At 48.7% G+C, this 23,256-nt stretch overlaps 1 protein-coding gene across 2 annotated transcripts in view; it reads right to left on the bottom strand.

The window, feature by feature from the left end:
- Positions 1–23,256, bottom strand: part of IGSF3 (immunoglobulin superfamily member 3) — a 102,056-nt gene that overhangs the window by 64,535 nt on the left and 14,265 nt on the right. For both annotated transcript variants that reach the window (XM_075516129.1, XM_075516120.1), the window contains exon 2: positions 9,043–9,420. In XM_075516129.1, coding sequence (XP_075372244.1) covers positions 9,043–9,420 — 378 coding nt within the window. The remainder of the gene's footprint in view (positions 1–9,042; positions 9,421–23,256) is intronic.

Genomic DNA, 23,256 nt, shown 5'->3' with positions numbered 1-23,256 from the left:
GCATCCTTTACCTCCTATCAGCACTTAACACCCAGACATTATGGCAATCTACACAAGCAGCCTATACCAACGATCGCTCTTCTCAGAGGGGCAGACCGAGAGGCATCCTATAAATAAACAGGACATTTAGGACTACCAAATACTTCATTTCACTGGGAACTGGCAGAGCACACAAGAGAAGAGCCGGCAGGACAAGCAAAGGGGTGCGTGGGCTGAGCAGAGTGTTGCTTTTGCAGTAACTCCTTTCAGGGCAGCAGAGGACCCCAAGCCTTGCAGCCTCCAGCCTCACCGACACCAAAGAGGCAAAGGGCTCGGGGGAAGAGCAAGCACCGCAGTCCCATCAACCTGAGATGCCCGAGTGGAGCCAAGCACAGCTGGAGCCGTCGAGAGAACAGACTAGGGGGCAAGACTCCAAGCCTTCACAAGAGAGGCTTTTGCAGGAAAGACTGCTTTAGTTTTCAAAGATCACTTTAACTGACTGGTCTGATTTTACTGTTCAGGCTCAGTGCCGCACAGAAACCTACCCAAGCAAAACACTGCAGTTCTTTACAGTCTGAAGGCAAGTCAGCATTTGGGCTTTTGTGCCTCCCTTCTTGACAGGTAAGAGACATAGAAAGTCTGGAAGTGAGAGGGCTCATTTTAAAGACCAGCCTAGATTTGCAAGCAGAGGGCTGTGCAATTGCCTGAGGCTGTATTCATTTACATTTTTAGAAAGCATTTTAGAATTTTTTTTTTTTTTTTACAATGCATAGTGTACAGACATGCATAAAAAAAGGACACATTCTTATTGTAAACCTTCTCCACACACACTAGCTAAATTTAAAAAAGTATCTCTACCTCAAAAGGGACAATGTAGGAAAAACATATGGAATACAGTGATGTGCCCCAAATATGTCTAATGCCAGTTTTTTGAGAAATGGGTAGGTGGACAGGAAAAAAAGAAAGCATTAGTTCCACACCTGAGAGCCCCCCCTGTAAAGCATGTCATGTCACCAAGTTGCCTGCAGTTTTGAGGGACAGGGCAGGAAGATGAGGGAGGAAAAACAAGAACTAAGAAGGGAGAGAGTGGATACAACAGATTATCCATTTTTTTCAGGTATGGTCTGCCTAAAATTGGTTCCGTTTCTCCTGTGCAGATAGAGGTGGAGAAGGGATGTCATGTAATAAAAAAAGTAAACAATAAAATAATAAAAAAAGTAAAAATCAGGCAAGCAATTCCAATGGCAGAGAATAGAAGATGGTGTACTGCAACAAAACAGGAGTAATTGGAAGTGTTTAGCAGGAAAATATAATAACAGGGGATGAGATAAAGATACACAGAATAATGAGTGAACCTTGTCTAGCAACATGAGGACATGTACAGAGATTTCTGTTATAAGCTTTCTGTTATAGCCTGAATGGTATCTACAAAAAAGTGTTTTAAATAGCACAAGGAAGAACTAGCCCATGCAATTCATGCCAGACTGTATATGACTAAAGCCAAGATTAAAAAAAAGAAAGACCAAAAAAAAAGACAGGAAATTTAAACAGGTCTTAGTGCCTTCCTCTTACCAGCAGGAGTTTTAAATCTGAAAGGGGCATGGAGCTTCTGGACTGGCTTCATGCATGCCCATGCCGCAGCAGGCTGTAAGGAAGCGGTCCCTCCTGCCAGCTCCAGAGCCACCGGCTCCAGGGTTGCCTGCACCAGGCTCCCACGTACCTGCCCCCGGCACCATGGACCACCGGCCCCCTCAGTCTGACAGCGCTTATTAGTCTCACAGCTTCTGCAAGGGCAAAATTGGGTGAGCTTAAGCAGCTCTACTTTCCAGACATCAGAAATGACTAAGGAGGACTGGAGATGAATCCTATTCAGCATCATTACCAGGCAGAGCTGAAATATAAGCTTTTGTTTCTAACTCCTGCTATCTGAGGAGCTCAAAGCACTTCACAATTATTTAGTTTAGATTTTGTGAAAGGCTTGTACGCTATTATCCCTAATTTTACCAGCTGGAAAATGGTGAGGGAGACAGAGCGCCCCGTACCCAGGGACATGCAGCAAGCTGGCAGCACGATGCCTGCAGCCCCCCACTGCTCCGCAGCATCAGAAATCAGGTACTCTGGTGTGCTGGTGCAAGTCCCCAGGCTGTGCCCATAGGAACTGCCAGAGCTAAATCTATTTACCCCTCCTTATCCCTCCCCTGTTAACAGACAAACACTCCCTTTCCATCCGTAGCAGGAACAGAAAGAAAAAGCAGAGCAGCATAGGTCAGATTTTTTTTTCAAGGCTACTACAGAGAGATTTAGGCATGTAAAGGAGGACAGTGAGAACAAAATACCCTGTGTCTAGCTGCAAAGGACCACATAGGAGAAGGTGTTTTTTGTTTTTGTGGGTTTTTTTGGTGTTTTTTTTTTTTTAATGTCAGCTAAAGGGGAATCTGAAAGTGAAGGACATTTTACTCCTCTGGGGAGCTAATTACTGCAACAAGCACAGCCCAAACAGGCAAAGATAAATGTAACACACAAAGCAGGAATTTCAACAATACCAACCCTAGAACTCACTTCGGTTAACTGACGGCTTGGCCAAATAAAACACACACATGCTTTTCAGAGGTAGCAAAGCTGCCAAGATGGCCTCAGAGAGATTAGGACATCTGAGCTTAGGATCTCCAAATTCTGCCTTCATACACCAGAGCAGAGCAATAGACACAAACTCCTGCAGCCTCTCTAAAGAAATAAGAAACATATGAAATACAAAAAAACATGCCAGAAAAAAGAATTTGGGGATGTACCATAGGTCCTTGCTGTTCTCACCTGGTTGAGATCACCGGTGTTATGCCATTATTTAGCACTGACATCGCCACTATATACCATTTTACACCTTTCCTTAAACACCCTCCCTCCAAACTGCTGCCTAACAGTGGTTTCTACTGCACAGCAGCCAAGCGGTTCATCACGGGATCACAGGACAATTCAGGGTGGAAGGGACCTCGGGGGGTCTGTAGCACAACTACAGGGTCAAGCAGGGTCAGCTATAAGGTCAGACCAGGCTGCTCAGGGCTTGATCCTGTCAGGTCTTGGAACCCTCCAGAGATGGAGCCTGTGCAACCTCTCGGGGCAGTCTGAACTGCTCTTGTTTCGATTTTTGCCTGTTGCTGCACATCTGCAAAAAAGCTTGGCCTCCCCAGGACACAAGCTGCTTGCTCATGTACAGCGACAAACACTTTCCCCTGTCTCTCAGAAGAAGCAAACGGCAGCATAGAAAGAGCAGCCCCCAAAGACTTCTATCAAAACCGGTTGATCCTTGTCTGCAAGACTGCCATCCCTTTCTTCGACATCTCCCTCAAGCAAAGCCACCTTCAGCCCAGTTGACAGCTGGAATAAATTAGCAGCCGCCGAGGTCCACGTGCCCCACATGAGCAGAAGTGACTGCTCTCAGCCCGAGCCCCCCCAGGTTGCCAGGAGCAGACGGTGCTCTCCCAAACACAGCAAACCTGCGACATGACTTTCTCCCTCCGCTCTGCGCGCAGACACATCACGTATGGCAGCACTTGACAAAGAAGAGGGGAAGCTGCTGGCAACAAGCAGCAACAGCTGGTACGGACTAATAAAAGTTAATTTTTTTCTTTTTTGCCTGCTACATGCCTTTTAGCTCTCCACAGAGAGATTCTGGAGATTTTTGGTTGCAAGTTCAACAAAAGAGACCTGCTTTCTTCTCTTGAATGCTTGTCTGACACATGCAGTTCCTTCCCTTCCAGTGCTAAGTGAATGGCCTGCGTAAATCTTTCTTCCACCTCCTGTGCCACCAAAGCCTCTCAGATACACCCTACAGCTATCCTTCCCGTCCTAGCCATGGGCTTGCAGCTGGCCACACCGTTACATGCCACAGTTCAAGGGCACAGAGGACCCCTACAAGACACACTCCTAAAGGCATGGTCAAAATATCCGTGGACGGAGCTCTGGTCTGCAGAGAGCTGCAAGTGACTTGGGCAGCTCAGCATTTGGAGATGAGACCCCCACCAAGCACAGCCGCAGCCAGCACTGACCTCAGGCAGAGGCAGATGGCTCTTCATCCCACCAGTGCCCTTGCCCACCACCACTCCCAAGCCTGACCCGATGCTGAAACTTCACCACAATGGGGCTGCCAGCCAAAAAACCACACACAGGCCCTGGGAGCCATCACAGCCAGGGAGGACCTGGGGGAACAGGTCAGAGAGCAAGGCACAAGCCTACCCAGGCAGGGTGAGACCACTGAGAAACAGCAGAGAGCAGAAGCGTGGCCAGGCCGAGAGGGTGGACAGAGGTGCCACTGAATAGCACCTAGCTAGTGTGACTCTTCTCTGGCCCCCTTTCGCCTACACCTGGCAGGAAGGAGACGCTGGTGACCATCCCTGCAGACACTACCAGCTCCACAGCAGCTCCTGCCTGCTGCCAAGACAGCCGTGTCTGAGCACTGCTTGTTTCTCAAGTCTGCACCAAAATTGCTCCTTCCCACTCTGCAGTACCATGGAGGTTGTGGTCTCTCCCCTCATCCAAACCCCTTTAATTTTTTTGCTTTAACTCATTTAGGATTGATGCTGTAGAGCTGCTTCCCCCAAAATAAAGAGTACAAGAGCTGCGACCTCCTCAAGTGCTTTGAAACCCTTTCTCCCACTCTGTCACTACCTGTTTAAGAAAAACCTCAAAGCTTGATTTCTTCCATCAAATCACGTACTCTGAAAAACAGCTCAACGTTTTTGGGAGCGCAGATTAAAAAAAAAAACCACTGACATAAAAGTCTGAAGCTTCTGAAGAGGTTAGACCTGAGCCTCTTCGCTGTTATCTAAGGGTACAGGCACACAAACAGCTCGCTGCAGAGATATAGTGGAGTACAAATTTGCAGTGACTCATGCACTCTGAAGTAACTGCCATGTGCTCACTTCTACCCCACAGCAAAACACAAGTTTATTTACCCATCAACATAAGATGAGAAGCACAAACCAGCATCTCAGATTGCACAGCACCCCTGGAGCTTTACCACCTAAATTACTGCACAGAAACCTCCTCTTCTGCTCATATTTCAAGAGTTATTAAGACAAGGGAATTCCAATGACAATCTGGAAAATACTGCTGTCCTGCCAGTGGTGATGCTACATTACTGGGATGCTGCTTTCCTTCACCTGCAAATTCTTTGCGGTCCTTAACTTCTTCAAAAAGCGAAGGAGCAGCCCATGTACTTCTCACAGCCAGCAACAAGCAGGCCAGGACCCTGATACAACTGCCAGTCAGGTGTGCATGGTCCCCAGAACCCGCATTTCATCAATCCAGTTTTGTAACTCCCCTATTCAGTATGCCCAAGTGTCTTCCCAATTCAACCACAAAACCAAAGTTTCCATCAGTTGTTTAGGAACCCCATGGGGGAAGTTTCCAAAAGCAGCCAAGTCTTCAGCCACCACTAGAAGAATTCATTTCACTCGGCACCAGCTGCCCAACCCAAGTCTGACATCTAGGCTCTCTTTAGTCAACTTAGAGAAGGATGCACGTAGTTTAAACAAAGATGGGCTGCTCTCCAGACTTGTCCCTCTCTGTCCTCTGATCGCAGATATTGCCTCAACATCTACCTTAGGCAACGTGCCTGGTGTTAGATGAGTGGGAGGCCACTTGTGCAATCTAAAAATCTCTCCCCCCCCCCCCCCCCCCGAGTAGAGTAAAAAAGCATGAATTAGCCTCAGCAGTTTCGTGTCAGCCTCAGGGAACTGAACTCTGATGGCAAACAATGGAGTTGCAGACTTTGTACGTGGGCTAATCCTTTCTCATAAATCAATCACAAGGCCACGGTTCCACCACATCCTGAAGCGCTGCACCCTTTTTTTTTTTTGCCACCTCCCTCAGCCCCTGCAACTCAATCCGAGATGTCCTAAATTCTTCCTCCTGACACATCTCGCAGCCCAGGTATAACTCCTTCTTCCCAATGATGTAGCTCAGGAGGAGATGAGAAGAGGGGTAGCAAGATACAAGAAGACTTATTTTTGAAGCAAGTGAAGTAAATTGAAGACTGGTGAAAATGATTAAGCCTTGATACACATTTCCCCACGGCAGAAGACCCTTGAACCACATTACTGGCCTCGTTCCTAACTTCAGTGAGATTAGCACTTGTGCTGCATGCCTAAATTCAGATAAGAGTCCCACAAAGTGCCTGGGGAGCACCTCTTACTCCAGGCCATCAGAGACTTCAGGTCCTCAGAGTGGTACTAGATCCTGGCCAAGATCTCGATGAACAAAAAGGAACCTCGAGTGGAGACACCAAAAATGGGAGAGGGACAACCAACCACGCTTGCCGTTCGTGAGGTGGATAGAAGTGTACTTTCAAGCCCAACCAGCATATCTTTGAAGCTGACAAGACTTTTTTTTAGCAGCTGCAGAACCCTGGATACATAGCCCTCAACACTGCTCAGATGGCAGGAGCAAAGACACATCCCAGCTGCTCTGCTGCAAGCTGAGAGGTCCATGGTGCTGCACCAGTGCCCCCATCCAGCTCCCCCATCACAGGGCTGTATCGCCCGGGTGAAAAGAGGAGCCTCTTCCTTCGGCTCTTCCCTTAAACCACAGGACACAACAACTCAAAGCTCCCAGAGCAGCAAGTCTAAAACCAACACTGCTCCAAACCCATCCATTTCACACCAAACCAGAGAGAACAGAGATGCTAACAAACTTGTCTCCCTCCAGGCTTTGCTGCTGCCAAAAGAGCCACTCAATCTAATGAGTCAATTAAAAATTCGTAACTGGATCAAAGAAAAAAAAAGTTTGGTTCTGTTTCTGAGAAAATGAGAACAATAACTCTCATTTTGCTCTCGTGTACCTCTTCTTGCATATTGTCTGCAGCAACAAAACCAGCCTGAAGACCTAGGACCTGTAGCTGAGAGCTTAAATAACAGGAAAAAAAAGGGCACGTGCTCTGCCCAGCCCTGCACAGAGGAGCCCGTTTCCCTGGCAGGACTTCAGGGTCCGACAGGGCCGAAGTCAGTGCCGGTTCATGTGAACGGGAGCCAGACAGGAGGCCCTCTGTAAGGGCTTGTTGTCTACAGGTCATCGCAGGGGGCACTCTGGAAAATTCAGTTTCTGTCAGAGTTTGGTTAAACCACAGAAAACACCTATGCAGGTACACACATTCAAGACACAAGTGACCCTAAGTCACTTCTGAAGTGGATTTTCAGAAACGAATTAAGCTAAACCAAATTAGGGCCCCAAATTCTGAGCGCAAGCATCCATGAAAGGGCATAATGTGATTTAACTAATCCACTAAAAGTTACTTTAGATCAATTTTTTTTGAGCATCCCGGACAGACATAAGCCCCGCAGCCAATGTCCTCAAAGTACTATTCATGGGTGTCTACGGAGTCCCAAATCTTACGTGCCTTGTACCAGTGGCAAGGGTGGGACAGAGCAGAAGTATCTCACCCAGCAAGCCCCAGGCTGGCCACCGAAGCAGCTGCTGAGCTGCAGTTAAAACCTGGAGGGCACTGGCTCCCCAGCCCTGGGGAGGGCAGCGGAGGAGCTCCCCACTGCCCAGCCATCGGGCACGCTGGCCACGCTGGCCCGCAGCCCTGTCCTGTGCTGTGCCCCAGGCCAGCAGCTAACGCAGGCACTCTCACTTGCTCTCACGGCTCTCCTGTAAGGGCCCCAGCTCACAGCCTGGTTTCCACATGGTGCAGCTCCCTGGCAGAGGAACCCAGCTGCAAACCCTGACTACTGCAACCCCACCCTGCACCCAGCATGGTTTTTTTCCACCCAGTGTTGGTTTTCAATGGGTTTCACTCCCTGAGGTGACTTTACAGCAGCAGCAGCAGCGCTGACTCAGACTTGTTTAAACTAAAGGGGGAACCGCAAACCTAGACACCTGAAGCAAATAATGGAACTACAAAAAAAAAAAATAGACAAGAGTATTCAGGCATCTACCTCCTGACTGCTCACTGACATCAGATGGGAAAGCAGGCAACTAAACAAGCACCTGTATCCAGGCTATGGGACTTCACCTGGGAGAGTGGCTGGGCTGGCACCTCCTAAGGGAAGGAGCCAAGGTGCACAGCCCAAAGGAGGGCTATTGTGATTTAAATTCACACCTCAGCTCCTTTCACTAGGGGTTTCCTATGTCAACACGGCCTGAACCAGCAACGCCCTGACTGGCTAGCACGTCTGGATAATGCCAAAGTGGTTTCCAAACTGGAGACCTGCAGACTCACAAACGCCTCCCAAGGAAAGCAAGCCTGCTGTCTGTGGGCTTAAATTTGCTAGAGGGGTGTGTCTGCTGTGGAGGAGCTCTTTTAGGAGTCCTTCAGCCAAATAGTTCAATGGAAGCTATTTGACCGCTGTTAGCCAAGTTAGAGACTTCAAATCCAATCCCATTTTGAGATACAGAAAGCAAGCTGAAGCTTGAAAAGGTCAAATCAGCTAGTCAAAGAGGCGCTGTGGAAATACTCCAGATTTTAAAGAACCTGTTTTCGATTTTTCCAACGCAGACAAAAAAACCAAAAACCAAACCAACTCCCCCACATTCATCTACAGACAGCTCAGTTTGATCGGTGTGCTGGTTTCAGGACGCATTCAGCACTGCCCTCTGTTAAAAGCCTGAAGACGACCGTCTCTCCCGTTCCCTTTACGTGCTGCTTCTTACGGCTGCTCTCTTCCCCACTCCGCTATTTTGCCACCTTTGGCACAGGGCTCTCTCCTCTGCAGCTTTTGCCACCTGGAGCAGCCTCACTACCCCTCTCTCTGCGTAAATCAGTTCCACATTCCTCTTGCTTTCAGCCATGGCTTCACACGTTTCTCTCTCTGGCTACGCTGCCTGGTTTCTCTTCCTTATAAGGGTGTCATTACCGGAGAAAGCTTGATTTCTCCTATGTCTCTATACCATGATTCCCTGCAATTCACACCGCTGTGCCGCCTGCTCTCTGCTCCTATTCTCCTCACTGGTGTTTCTTCTGATGGCTTATGTGGACTACATCGCAAGTGAGGGGTTTATGGGTTTCTGCTGCACTCCGGCTGGGAGATGCCCCGTTGCCCCAGCCACGCCATTAGCAGGACAGCTTACCCACGAGGTTCATCTTGGCGCTGTAACTCCCAAAGTACCTCTCGTCGGTGTTGGGCGTGTGGCACTCATACTCCCCGGCGTCCCGGTCCTGCAGCTCGGTGATGTGCAGCAGGACGGCGTCCCCCTGCACCCGCTCCACGTAGATCCCCCGGCTGCGCACGCGCTGGGTGTAGATGGCGTAGGGGAAGGAGGGGTCCACGGTGCTGACGATCTGTACCTCCCGCTCAGGGGCCGAGGGCAGGTAGATGGACCACTGGAAATTCTGCTCCGCCGGGCCCTGGTAGCCGCTCACCTTGCACCACAGCGTGATGTGGGACCCCTCCGTGCGGTAGAGGGGCCCTTCCTGCACCGCCACTTGCCGCTGGGCCAAGGCCATGCCTGCGGGAGGAGAGGAGCCCAGCGTTACTTCTTGGCAGGCAGCCCCCGAGCCTCCCCCAGGTGTACCAGTCCTAGCCCTTCCGCAGCCGCGCTTGGCAAGGCAAGCCCTCCCCCTTTGCCCCATTTTACAACTGGCACGCTGGGCTCTGGCACAGCACCCTCCCAGCCACATTGCTGCTTTCTCGCTGACCCAAGTGAAGTGTTTTTTAAAATGCCCCATGAAAAAAGTGGTGTTGAGATAACATAAAACCTTTCTTTGGTAGCGATAAGAATCCAGGCACGGAAAGGTACTGTGCCGCATGGCAACAAACCAGAAACTCAAGCTGACAGGGCTTTGTTTGCAGTACTACTCTTACTTTCCAACCCCATCATCCCACGATCCCAGGCACGGGTTGCTGCCGGAGGGCACTAGGAGGTGGCACGCGGCTGCTCTGCAGCACCCCAATGCCGCTGGTGGGGCTCCCCAGTTCGGCAACGACTCCCTCTTCTCCTAGCACAGCCCAACCAGGACCGTCTTGCACCAGCAAAGAGGCCCACGTGCAAGCCTGGAGGCTACGCTCCCTCTCCTTGGGTTTCTGGGCCACCCAACAGCAATGCCACAAGCACCTATCCTCCATCAGCAAACTCGCCGGAGGCTTCAGCCGGTACAAAATCCCATTCTTCTTCCCTCAACCCAGCATGCCTTCTCCAGTCTCTCTGTTATGCTTGTAAAGGCATACGGGGAAATACCGTGTTTCCGGCACTGCCTTCCCAAGCCTATTTGAAAGGAGTATATTTAGTACATAACAAAAACAATTAAAGTTAATGGAGGGAGTGGGCATATTACACTAAGACTTACCGCCCCTGGCTGCTGGAAATCGAGACCCAGTACTGTGCATTGTACACACGCAAACTCTTGCGGCACGGAACAAAGGCAATCCCGCAGCACGGCGACTGCGATCTGCTGTATTTTTACACAGATTATGGATGGCTGGCCCTTGGGCTCATGGCACATTACCAGCGCAGCCCCCCAGGGGCCAGATAAATTACAGCAATCTATCTTGTTTGTTGCTACATCAAAGGCTCGAGGTCTGGAGACCACGGTGGGTGTTCATCGGTTATTGAGTTACCAGCAGCATGTGCGCATGGCGAGGCCAATCACCCTGGCTTCTGTGACTGCTTGCTTACCATCATAAAACAGCAATAAGCCGATTTAAAGCGGGTCCTGCATAATCACGTTTGCAAATTTCATCCTCCGTGTGCGTGTGCACATTGGGTCCCCCCCCCCCCCCGCCTCTAATTTTCGACAACAATGTTCAAGTCCAGAGGAGAATTTAATCTTTCAAAAACTAGCAACTTGCAGGTTGAAGAGGTAGCCTGGCATCTGGAGATTACTGACTCAATCCCACCCTCTGGACACAGACGTCCAGATACAAAGTTTTTTCCCCACAGCCAGCCTGGACCGGAGCCAGGAGATGGTTCTCACCAGCTTAAAACAAATTGTGAAAAATGGGTTCAGAACATCCATCAGGCCATGCAGCTGAACAGATGGAGTGCAATTCGAGCTATTAACTTGGGCTCAGCTCGCTGCTCCTCCAAATTACGTTTCTTTTTACTCTTTATGAAATAATGTGATTTAAGGGGAGGACAGGGAAAGCTAGCACGTTCGAAACGAACAGGGAGAGAAACAACAGAGGCAAGCACTCCCCCACTGTTTGCTGTACCAATCTCTTCATCCTGAGGAAAGATACCGCTAGAGACGACTAACACATCTAAGGTGCAGACAGCCTCTTCTCTCACCCTGTAAAGGCCAAAGGACAAAGCAAATACTACAGCCTTTGAAGTGAGCTGTTTTTAAAGCAGCAGGAAGGGTAAGATCTTTATTGCACACCTAAAGACAGCTCATAATACGATTTCTGTATGCACATGAAGCCTTCCCACAGCATACAGATACCCTGCACGCAATGACACAATTAAAATTGCACCACAAGGCAAACATGCAGCGGTAGGAATTACACACACACTCATTCAGGTGTTGCTCAGCTGAGTGCACGACCTTGTTTTGCAGGCTTTTAATGCAGTGCTGGGTTTTTTACATAGGAATTCTTGGAGGAGTTTTCCAACTACCCAGTTGAAGAACATCATTTTATCACAGACACATATTGGCCTTTCCAAAGCTCGCTGGCAAGATCACGACCTCAGGGACCCACAGCGCAGATCTCTGCGCCCTGATGCACGCAGCCTTTTGGTAGGTGTCAAATCCCACCGCCCTCATGGCCAGCGCTAACGTGGGCTTCCTTCTTCCCCTGCCAGTGGTTTTGGGGACTTTGCCTGTAACCCTACAAGCTGGAGTCCTGCTCCAGGTTCGGAAGAGACCCACTTTCTACATTCCTCCTCTCCTATTCCCTCTTGTGCTGGATTGCTGCACCTTCCTGATCCAGCCAAAAGTGAGAGAGGTAGGAGCCCAAGAGCTCCTTGCTTCCCGTTCCGGCTCCAAGAGCCCAAGCAGCTGAGGGACAGAAGAAGCCGGTGCAGAAAGAGCCCTGCCCAGTTTCAGCATGGAAGGAAGACAAAACAGTCGGGGTTTTGCTACAACTTGCAGCAAGTCGCCGTTCAGCCTCCGAGAGGTGAGACACAAAGGCTCAGGAGTTGGCTGACGCCGGTGGATCTCCAGAGGGGCAGGGAGCAGCACACCCACAGTGCTCTTCCCCCCGCCTGGCCACACACTCCTGCTCCAACACAGATGGGCACAAATGCTTTTCAACACTTAAAAAAACCCCACACAGCAGAGGCAGAGATACTTCTCCAATTAATCATTTTAACTGAGAAAGGGAAGGAGAAAAACCAATCAGCCTGAGACGGGCATCCACCACTACAAGTTTTTGCCTCAAACAGTTAACTTTTTGCACTGTGAAGGGTGTCTGGCAGTTTTCAAGCTCTGGGAATTGCTATATCCAGGAACACGCAGTGTCAAGAAAAGAACTGCACTTCTTAGCGAGCAAGCGTTCTGATTAACAAAAATAATGTGCCTGAGATCCCATTTTGAACTCTCATCTTTCCCTCTCGAAGTGAGAGAAGAGCTCACTGGAGGAGGAGCTGTGTGCTCCACACCTCCCCGAGGACGCCCAGGAGACAGTTATGGTGGCATTTGGCTGGTACTTCACTGGCACAGCTGGCTTTTAATTGCAAATCCAATATAATTTACTGACAATGCAAGGGCTGATACGGAGGAGATAGCGAGCCAAGAGCTACTTTAAAATTAATAAGAAATGATAGGTTTGAGCATCTGTTTTTTTCCAAAAGGCAGCAAATCCCCCGCGATAAGGAGGAAGCATTCCCTGATCCTTATCCCCTACAGATGAGGGCTGTTGTCGCCGGCCTTTTAAGCTAAGAGCAAGGCAAACAACAGCCAGGCAGCTCCCAACGCTTCCGCTGGCGTACCCATCTCCCAGGCCCCATTTCGGAGACAGGAGATGCACGGGGGAAAGGGGAGGCGGCAGCGGCATGAGGAGGTGGTGCAGCCAGGCGATTAGACTCAAGGTCATGCAGCAAGGGGACCGTGCAGGACTCTGGCACCAGCAGATGCCCGGTCCCACTGTCTCCTCTACACCAGCCTGCCCAGCAGGCTCCAGGGCCGTGGCAAATGTCATGCGAAGCAGCTCTGAAAGGCAGGTGAAAGGCAAGGGAGAAATGCAGTATCAGAGTCACCCGGCTGTTTGCGTGTCCCTTGTCATATCACAGCCAGAACTTCGATGCCTCTCCATTCAATCTACGGGCAAGAAAGGAGCGTCGAGCATCCCGGCCAGCCAAGCACCTCACCCAGAAGCGCTGTAGCAGCTCAGCTTCCGAGTACGCTTTGTCGTTGCAGAATCTGCACCCTCCCAGCAACGTCAGCTGACTACAAGAAGATCTGACCTTTCCACGGGGAGACATGTAGAGCTCAGAGCTCAGGTTTTCCAGACATCACTGGTCATTTCAGGTGCCTGATTTGAAATACTTTGAAGATGCACCATTTCAGAAAGTGCCAAACACTTACTCTTTGTGAAGGAAGTGGACCTTCAGGTCCCTTTCAGAAGAACAGGCGTGCAAAATTGTATCCGAGAACATTGATTCGAGGCTTATCGCAAGGGATAGGGGAGTGTAATGAAAGAAGGGATGCCTGTGCACAGAGAAGCTCTGCCGCAGCACTGACACAGCAAAAGAATAAACAAAAACTAGGGACAGAATGACCAGGAACCTCTTGCACACACACTCTCCCCATCTCTGAGAGTGTGGGTTATGCCAGCACCACACCCAAAGGCACCACAGCATGTTGCATCGAGGTATCTTAGATATCAATAATCACTGCAAGTAGACCTTTAATCTAAAAGAGAAACTTGAGCTCTTGGAAGGAGTATTATCCTGGATCTCTAATCATTAGAGAGCAATTAAAAAAAAAGTCTTTATATTTTCCATATCTTCCAGAAGCGTAGGGCTGACAGTGCTGAACATCAAATGGATTATGTGGCTTGAGGGGATGTTTCTACCCCTGCAGCTTTACAGCAGTTTTCCTTCACTTGGAAGCTCTAAAGCAGTTTTTTTTCAATAACTGATAATGCTAATCCTAAATTTCCTTTAAAAATTACTTTGTGCCTTTGACTACAACTATTACACAGAAAACATTTCTAAAGAGATCCCTCTCCCACCTCTCCCCATCCCTTGCACAAATACATAGCACACATTTGGGGTTTTTTTGTTGTTGCTATTGTTTGCTCAATTTATAAGTGTTCCTGAAGAAGTGTCAGAGAAGAGCAACAATGATGATGAACACCAGGGAATGGCTTCTACGTAAGAAATAACGGAGCAGGCGAGGACTCTGGCCTGGAAAAAGATGCCTTTGAGAGGATTTGGTAAAGGTGTATACAAATATGCATGCCAGGGAGAGGATGGTCAACAACTGACCATTTACCATCTCTTCCAGTTTAAAAACCAAGGGCCATCAACCAAAACTGGTCAGATCCAGTTTTATAACAAGCAAGACAGTTCTTGCAGCTGCACATAGCAGACCTGGGGGATGTCCCCGCTGAGGGATGCTGTGGATATGGAAAGTTTACATGGCTCGAAGTGTGGGTGGGACAAGTACTTGAAAGAGGACTACTAAATAGGTAGACCACATCAGGTTTGGGAGGCTCCCAAAACAAGCTACAATTGCATAACTGTCACCTACAGCTTTTTGAGATGTGATACAGAGCTCGGTGGAGGACCCTTGGTCTGAACTGGTACAGCTGTCCTCATGCCCCTTCACAACCTGCGTCATTGCAGGCTATACTCTTCAGCCATACGGGTCACATCTGGTCTGCAGACTATGCATTGGCTATACTACAACAGAAGATAAAAAAGGCACCATTTCAGGTTTTTCTCTAGAAGCATGGCTATCCCCGCTCTGAACATGGCCAACTGAACTGGTTCCCCCAAAACACCCTCAGAACTGAAGCAGGAGCCTGTGCCCATGTGCAGGGAAGGGAAGGGAAGCGTGCATAAATCCTATTTGGCTATGACAAATTAGCATCTGCAGCAGACCACAGGATCTGGCAGAAAGTCCCCCGTAATGAAGACAATTCAGACTCGAGTGCTAAAGAGCAGTTATGCTAAAGCACCTACTTCCTAGCGTGAGAGAGAACCCTGGGCACGCACAGCCCAAGAGCAGGTGCAAGCATCAAGAGCATCACAGGCTGTGGCAACTGCTGCCCTCCCGCAGGTCTGGGGCTCGCCCAGGCGAGAGCGGTGCAGGAGCCCAGGCTCGCCACCCGGCTGGCCCTCGCTCTCCAACGCACAGCACGGTGCAGTTTGAGGCAAGGAGAGTGCCAGCGGACTCTTCCTCTGCCTGCATTCAGCGCCTTTAGCCTGGCCCAACGCCACAGGAGGCAGCAGGCATACCTGCACCCCGCTCCGACCGCCGGGCAAGGAAAGGATGCCGTGCCCACAACAAGGAAACAGCGTTTTCATCCAGTCCAAGAGCGCTGTTGCTTTATTAGCCAGTGTTGCTAATCTGTTGCTTCCCCCCCGCCTCCCACACGCTCGCAGCCCACCACAAACAAGGCAGGCAGCACTGCAGGGCAGTGCCACAGCCCGCAGCTCACGGGCAGCAGGCCACGGGGAACAGCAGGGCAGGCAGAAGCAGCCTTCGAGCTGCAGCAGTTCGTGCGCTGGCCGCTTTCACAAAGCAATGGGGTGCGCACAGTTAATTGTAGCCCAGCGAGGTAGGGCTCCCCCGCAACTCGCTCCTCCTCAGTGTTTCCATTCCCCTACCCCAAAACAGGAGCATCATGCCCTGCACAGGCCTTTGCTTCCAGCAAGTTGCTCAGGGACAGTTAACATCTTCCAAGCTCACATTCTGTCTTAATTCAGATTAATTTTTCTATCTCCCTTAGGCATGATGCTTCCCAGGGGATGGCCCTTCCTCTCTCCCTTCTGTCCCCAGGGGAGGACGCAGACAGCTCTTGCCAAGACCAGCCCCTTACTTAGCCCTGCTGTGGAGTCCAGAGAAAAAGCAGGGACTGATGCCCACAAAACAGTGTTTCGTTTCAAGAAGGCTCTTCCAAGCTCACCATTGTCCAGCCACTGAGAACACTTCCTCAAGCGGCCGTCTTACTTTTCACCGGCTGAAGACTAACGTAATCTCTATGGGAGACTCTGCCCCAACAGGCAACACCAAAGCAGAGGCAATCTTCTAGCAACACGCACCTGCTATTCTGTGAAGTCTCCTGTTAACGCGCACAAATAAAAATTAGGTTCGAGCTTAATTTTTGCATAAATGACTCACAGCAGGGACAATCTCTGTACACTGCAACCTGCTGCCAGATGGAAAAAAACAATGCTATCGGAAGAAAACATGTGGTAACCCCCTCCTTATTACTGTAAAGCCTTATTCTGGGAAAATACAGTATTTTGCTTGATGTATTTTTTGTCATGCCAAGAGTTCACTGTACTGAAAGGCTGGCTGGAACCACCTGCAAAACAACTGTGTCCCTGTTCTCCACCCTTATGCTTTGATGTTTAAATCGTGCTACCAAGGGTGTCTGATCCCCTATCCTCCTCCTCCACTCCTGCCACCATCCCACCACTCCCAGCACATGGGCTGTCCCTTCCTGAACCAACTCAAAAAGCTATTCATTCCTCATTCAAATTCCTCCCACTGCTGAGCCAACTAAGGATGGCTAAGTAGAGAGGTCAGCCAGGAACAATTTATACAATAATTGGTATGGAAATATCACAATCAGTGGGGAAATATCAAAGCACAGGCAAACGAGACAGGAGCCGCCAATGAAGCCTTTTGTTCTTCCAACACAACTGCTTTCACTCATCTCTGCTAGCTGCTCTGTCTCACAGCCGCTCACTTCCACAGCAGATGTTTACTCTCTTTTAAGAAAAATGTTTTCAATAAATATGAAAGAGGTGACATTTCTTTTAATCACCATAGATTGTTCTGGCCTGTGACTAGCTTCCCAAGTTCTGACTGCAAAAGAGGTCTTGTACCTCTGCTATAATTATGTATCCAGTCAGACATCCAAGCCCCTCGCCAAGATCAGAGCCATTTTTCATCCTTTGGTTCTTCTCAGATCTGGTCCTCATATTGACAGATGACTTCCTCACTTTCCCCAGTACGGCATTGGTATTCTACAGCTGCACAGTATTAAATGTGATCTGCCCTTGTGATTTTTTTTTAAGCAAACCTCATACTATATGGATGTCACATTCCTCTAACTGCTCCTTCTCTGTGTCTACAATTAGGCATGTTAAAATATGCTAGTTTTAACACCGCCTTAGAATGGCATATTCTTGAGCCACAGATCATCTCTATTACTACAACCTTTAAACATCTAAAAATGCTGGAAGGAGGAAGGAATAATTCATTATCTACGTTGGACACTGAGAGGACAACAAACAATAGGCTTGGATTTGAACAGCAGAGATTCAGGTTGGACATGGGAGCTAGGTATATTTTTAACTTCCCAGCAGCAAGGAAAGTGAGGCACCAGAGAGACTGCTTTGTGAGACTGAAGTCTCTCACACTACATGTCCCTCTGACAGACATTTACCTTCTTCAGGAATACCATAGGTAGAGATGAACCTGCCCCAGGGGATGCATGACACCAGATCTCTCTGCTCTTACAGTTCTATCGTTTTCGATCGTCCCGTCAGAAAGCAGATTTAAAGTTACTTGGTTGCACTGAAGTCTGAAACTACTCTTTAATCTAGTACAGCTTTACTTTGAAAACTCACGGAGCCAAGCGTCCAGAAGCCAACCAGCCACGCCTGTGGTCGGAGAAAAGAGCAATACCCCATACTAACAAAAGGAAGGAGGATGGCAGGGCAGCCGTTCTGCACACAGGTCCCTGAGCTCGGCGGCTCGTGGTACACAGCCTCCTTACTTCACACGGGCTTTGAAGAAGCTGGTGGATCAAGGTGTACCTGATGTAAAAGGTGAATAACAATACGTGCTGATGTACGAGGGAAAGACTGAGCTGACTGTCCTGCTGGTTCAGGTTCATAATGGTAAGTGACTGCTGGGGGCTCAAGTATCTTGGTGCAACACACCTGCTGCTTATTATAGTTTGACCGTTTTCCTGCAAAGATGCTGAGAAAAAGAGTCCCTTAGAATCTGCAATCCTTGTATTCCCCAAAGGAGACACCAGTTTTGACTAATGCCACAGAATAGCAGAGAGCTCCAATAGCACTATAGGCTCTTTTCTGTACTTAAGGTAGAGCCCGTCCCATGAATCTATTTAATCAACTATTTCTCTTCCTCCAAGGTCAGAACAGAACCTTCCCAGCCCTCTTCCAGCTCTCAGATCAGCATGTTCTTCATATACCATACCATCATTACCCTTACCATTATGGGAAAAATACACAAGCAGAAGCTCCCTGGCAGATTATACTTATACTGGGAAGACGCAGGCAGGAAAGTCTTTGTTGGTTTGCGCACGCACTGCTCCTAACTTGCACTGCTCCTTGTGTCTTATCCTCAGGAGTTTCTTCTTTCCTACAGCCCACTGAATACATGCCCCAGTGACTGCTGGTTCCAGGTCTGGTTAAGCATTACGATACACAGCAGCATTTACAGTGGCCTGCTGGAATGCCCAAGGCAATGCCTACTTTTATTATTTTCCAATGAAAAGCAGTGATGGCTTCATTACTGCCTTCCCAGCCTGAGCTTTGAAGCTGTAACCACAGGTACTCCACTGTAAGATTTAGTGTGGACCTGCACAAGAAGTGAAGTCTCCCAAGACTCCTAAGTATGTTTTTTCTTCTGTTCTTTTAGCTCTTAAAATACATGTAAGGACACACCATTTAGCAGTACTAGAGATGCCAGGGTCCCAGACTTCTAAAAGATTCAGCATTGTCGTGCTAGTACCAAAGCTATGAATTGCCAACACACATTTCAGATCGCTGAACTCTTAGCTTGCATGTGTTCCCAGCCTATCAAGAGGAGGGGGGGGAAATGAAATTGCTCAAGTGCCAAAGCTAGGCAGGAAATTTCTGACATAGTTCATTATGCCCTGCAGCCTCTGTACTTCTTTTTATTATCGTTCTTTAGTCTTCAGGTCCTACATGTTCAACAGCCAGGGTCACTCTTAGAATTGTCAAACATTATTCCCTGCACGATCACTCACTCCCAGACAATAAGAAACTTCATTTTGTTTCACAGTCAATAATGTTTTAATGTCACTTCTTTTTTTCATTTTCCTGCATGCTCTGCTATCCCTCCCAATATTAAACAACTGAATGCCCTTGTTACTGCTGCAATTCACCTCATAACATCCCAGATGCTTAAAATACTCTCCCAGGAGAAAAAAAGCATAGAGTCCCAAATCTCACCTTCACATTATCCTTGCCAAAAGGAAGTAGCATTTACTACCTGGTCTTTCATTAACAGAATTCCCTCTCTTTCATGAAGAGGTCTCAAAATGCTTCTGGTCTACAGAGAGCTTGGTTCCTTACCTTCCCTCAAATTTGCTTTTCTTGAAGAAAAAGCAAAGCTTCTTGCTCTCTTCGTTTGAAACAAATGGAGGGAGGGAGCACACACAAGTGACTCCCTTTACCTCCAAAGAGCAACTCCAGTGTTTTGGCCCATCCTTCCATACTCCTGGAAGTTGCTTATTTGGCTTCCATCCCCTCCCCTTGCTCTGAGTGACTCTAGGTTTTCCCTTACTTTGGTAAGGATGACATTTAGGAGTTCAGCACCCTGACTTTCTCTAGGACCTTTACTCGCATGCTTGTCCTCCTGGGCTAGGGTCAGAGCAGAAGACTCTGCCCCTAACTCCTAATCAGCTCCCTCAATTAGCCATTTATGAATTGCTCAACCCCAAATCGTTTGCTTTCTAAGAAGAGAGACTTAACAGTAATCTGTTAGACATGGACAGGTTTGAAGAGCTGATGACACTGCTGCACACCCCTCTCTCCCAAACCACACTGTTCCTCCAGCACTCCAGCTGTATCCTTAGGCATGGGCTCTGCACCTGCTCCCCATCTCCTTTTGAGCACACAGTTCTGTAGAAGTGGCACTGCAAAAAGTTATGAAGTGTAATATCTAGAAATGAATGCAGCCAGGAGCAATCTCTCCCACTTCCTTCTGGCATGCTAAAGAAACATTTGTGCCCCTCAGCCATGGCCATTAGCATGTGAGAACATCCAATTTGCAAGGCAAAGCTGCCATCTTGTACATCTTCTTCAGCAGAAAGAGCTTGCAGGTAAACAGCAAATTAAGTTATCCCCAAAGTCAAGTGTATTGGCTAAAAGCATGCATTTCTCTAAAACAATTTTCCCACGCCACCCCACCATAAAGGATCACAAGAATACAAAGCATGGCTGTACAATAGTAGACAGTTTCCATTCCATCCCCCCCCCCCGATTCTTCTGGTTTCTTCTCTGTTCACTAAGCACCAGCAATATGCAAGATGTTTCCTCTCAAACCTCTTGTGATTCCGTTAGACACCATCCCTGAAAGAGAGACACAGATCCGGGGAGATTCTTCAGCTACCTGCTGCCTCTTATTACTAATTAAGATGTCAGAATTCTTCATCTCCTTACACTATAATTTATTAGTTTGACGTGCTACAGAGACTATCAGCAGTTGCCACCAAATTACCAAGGCTCCCATTTCAAATGGGAGGACAGGTGCTTTCTCATATTTAGAAGGGGGGGGGGGAAGAGATGCAGAAGCATTTACGTTACTACTGCTTCCAGTCTAGGAGGGAGAAAGGTACAATCATTCCCTCTATGCGCATTCATAACACAATACTATTACCAACAAGGAAGAAGGACAATCGGATGCGATTCTCCTACCTGGGGAGGAATGACCCCATGCACCAAGAGGGACTGACCAGCTAGAAAGCATAAGAAAACACTTTTAAAAAATGTATTTTTTTAAAACTGTCAGTGGTGACTGAGCACTGGCACAGGTTGCCCAGAGAGGGTGTCAAGCCTCCATCCCTGGAGATATTCAAAAGCCATCTGAACATGATCTTGGGCAACCTGCTCTAGGTGGCCCTGCCTGAGCAGGGGGCTTGGACCAGATGACGATGACCTCCAGAGGTCCCTTCCAACCTCAACCATTCTGTGAAGGACACTCCAACAGGATTCCATTTGCTGCTGCTACAGGCTCTTACTTAGCTCAGCTCAGCACCAAGCACCTACTCAGGGCAGCCTCATTGCGCCAGCTCCCCTACAGAGAAAACAGCGGCAGAAACACGCTCATCCCAGGAAATTCTGTTTAGAAATGTGGTTTCACAATGCAGTTAAGCTGATGTAGGTACCAGCTGCATGGAAAAAAAAGCAGTCTTGCTTTCTCACTCTCCTTATTCCTAGCAACATACACACTCTTCTCCCTGTGCTTCACCCCCATAGTGAGCCAAAAGAAGAATGACCTAAGGAAAGAGTTATTTGTTTCCACTAAGACAGCAAGAACACTTTTTTCTTTGGGGCTCGGGGATGGGGACAAACAACCCTTTTCATTAGCATTTGGGATATTCCACCAGCTCAGCCATACTGTGAAACAGCACCTTTAGACAGGGGCCGCAAATGGGTCGAGAGAGGCCGGGCAGTAGGAGAGAGCGAGGAAGTGCCGTGGTCTCTCTCCGCGGGCAGACCCTGATGGCGTGTCTCTAACAGGCCTTGCGGCAAAGCGTCAGGTGAAGCAGTGCTGCAGATGCTTCTGCAGGCTACTCCCAAGCACATGGAAGAAAACAAAAGGGCTCCAAGCCACCATTTTTAGCACACAGCCCTCAGAGCAAGGGACTTAATGAAGCCTGGCTTCCTATGCCATCATGAGGGAGGCTGTCTCCGAGACTAATGATTTGACTGCGAGCTTCAACTGGAGCTTTTCCTACGGCTGGCACAGTCATTTGGAGGCACTGCTAGAGCCCTTAAAGAAAACTGTCTCCTTCAGTCCCCTTGCCACCCCCCCGATTCAGCTACCTACTCTTCACAAGACTTGCAGGAACTCGTTTATCTCCAGGCTCTCTACTCCCACCAAATTTGCGTGAAATTGGCCAAAGGGCTGCCAGTTTATCCGGGAAGGGGCGGCAGACGAGGCAGCACGATCAGACAAGCCATCTTTCTCTGAGAATCCAGCCTGAGGAAAACCAACAAGAGGCAGAGGCTAGCAATACAAAAACCATGCAGAGGGAAGAAGTGCTAAAAAAGACAAGGTAGAACAAGGCTAAGAAAAGGGCTTTTAAAGGGAAGACAAGCATCCTGCATTTGGCAGGGCAGAGGAGGAGGAACTAATGTGAGAGCTCAGGGGAGTGAGCAGGCAACAAAAAAACCTGAACAAATTTCAGAAGCAGAGATGGGTAGGAAGTGCTAGAGCTTACACTTCTTAAACAGAAAGACTCAGGTGAACATGTGCATGCACGTAAGCAAGCACCAGAGACAGAGGTCAAGATTTTAATTTGAACAGAAATATGAATTCATAACATCAGCAGAGAGAGGCCAGTCCAATTTTTATTACTGGATAAAATTACCAAGAGGCAGGGCTATAGCAAATGGTGGACGGGGTCACAGAAAGAGCCCCTTATAACCACAGAAAACCAGACCCTGAAGCTGGGCAGGGTATACTCATGAGGATGTAAGAAAAGCTCTATTATAGAGGCAGGAGAAGGCAAAGACAACAGGACTCGGAGGAAATCATTCCAGAAAAAGACCAAAACTGGTTATCGCAAAAGCAATTGCTAAGTCAAGGAAGGTAATGCTGGAGCATGACTGAGACGTAGAGCAGTGGGGGCTATTAAGAAAACCCTTGCGAAGTAAATCACAGAGACAGACTAAACTGGCAGAGAGCTGGGAGGCAAGAGCTCCAGACAGAGCATCCCATGGGGCCTGCAGAGGACAGAGCAGCTGCTGAAGGAGGAGGGGATAAAGAAGCTTTGCGTTGAGAGAGGCTATGAGTAGCAAAGCAAATGACAGAGACAAGGGAAAATGAGCTGGGACCCTTAAGGCAAGCAAAAGGGTTAGAAAACCTACCTTTGTGAAAAGCAGGGAGAAGGAGGGGAGCACAGGGCAAACCCCCAGGTAAAGGCAGGCCCTTACTTGTACACTAGTCCTCTTTGTAAAGTCACTAAGGTTTGAGGAGCAAATCTGAAGGTGGAGAAGGGGCTATCCAAACTGAGGGGGGAAAGTATCATTAGCAGCATTCAGTGAAGCAGGAGAAGTAAAAGCGTTTATGAAGAACAAGGCAGAAGGAAGGAGCTGAGCGCTCTCCGAGACAGGGAGGTCGGCATGGTCAGGGGACTCATGCCGGCGGCACGCCGCTGCACGACAGGAGGAGCAGAGGCAGCAGATGGCGGGGCCGGGAGATGGGAGAGAGGGTGGAAAAAG

The sequence above is a fragment of the Mycteria americana genome, chromosome 1, assembly GCF_035582795.1.
Source record: "Mycteria americana isolate JAX WOST 10 ecotype Jacksonville Zoo and Gardens chromosome 1, USCA_MyAme_1.0, whole genome shotgun sequence".
Taxonomy (NCBI): Eukaryota; Metazoa; Chordata; class Aves; order Ciconiiformes; family Ciconiidae; genus Mycteria; species Mycteria americana.
Note: the sequence above shows the minus strand (reverse complement) of the source record. Positions and strands in the feature narration are given on the sequence as shown.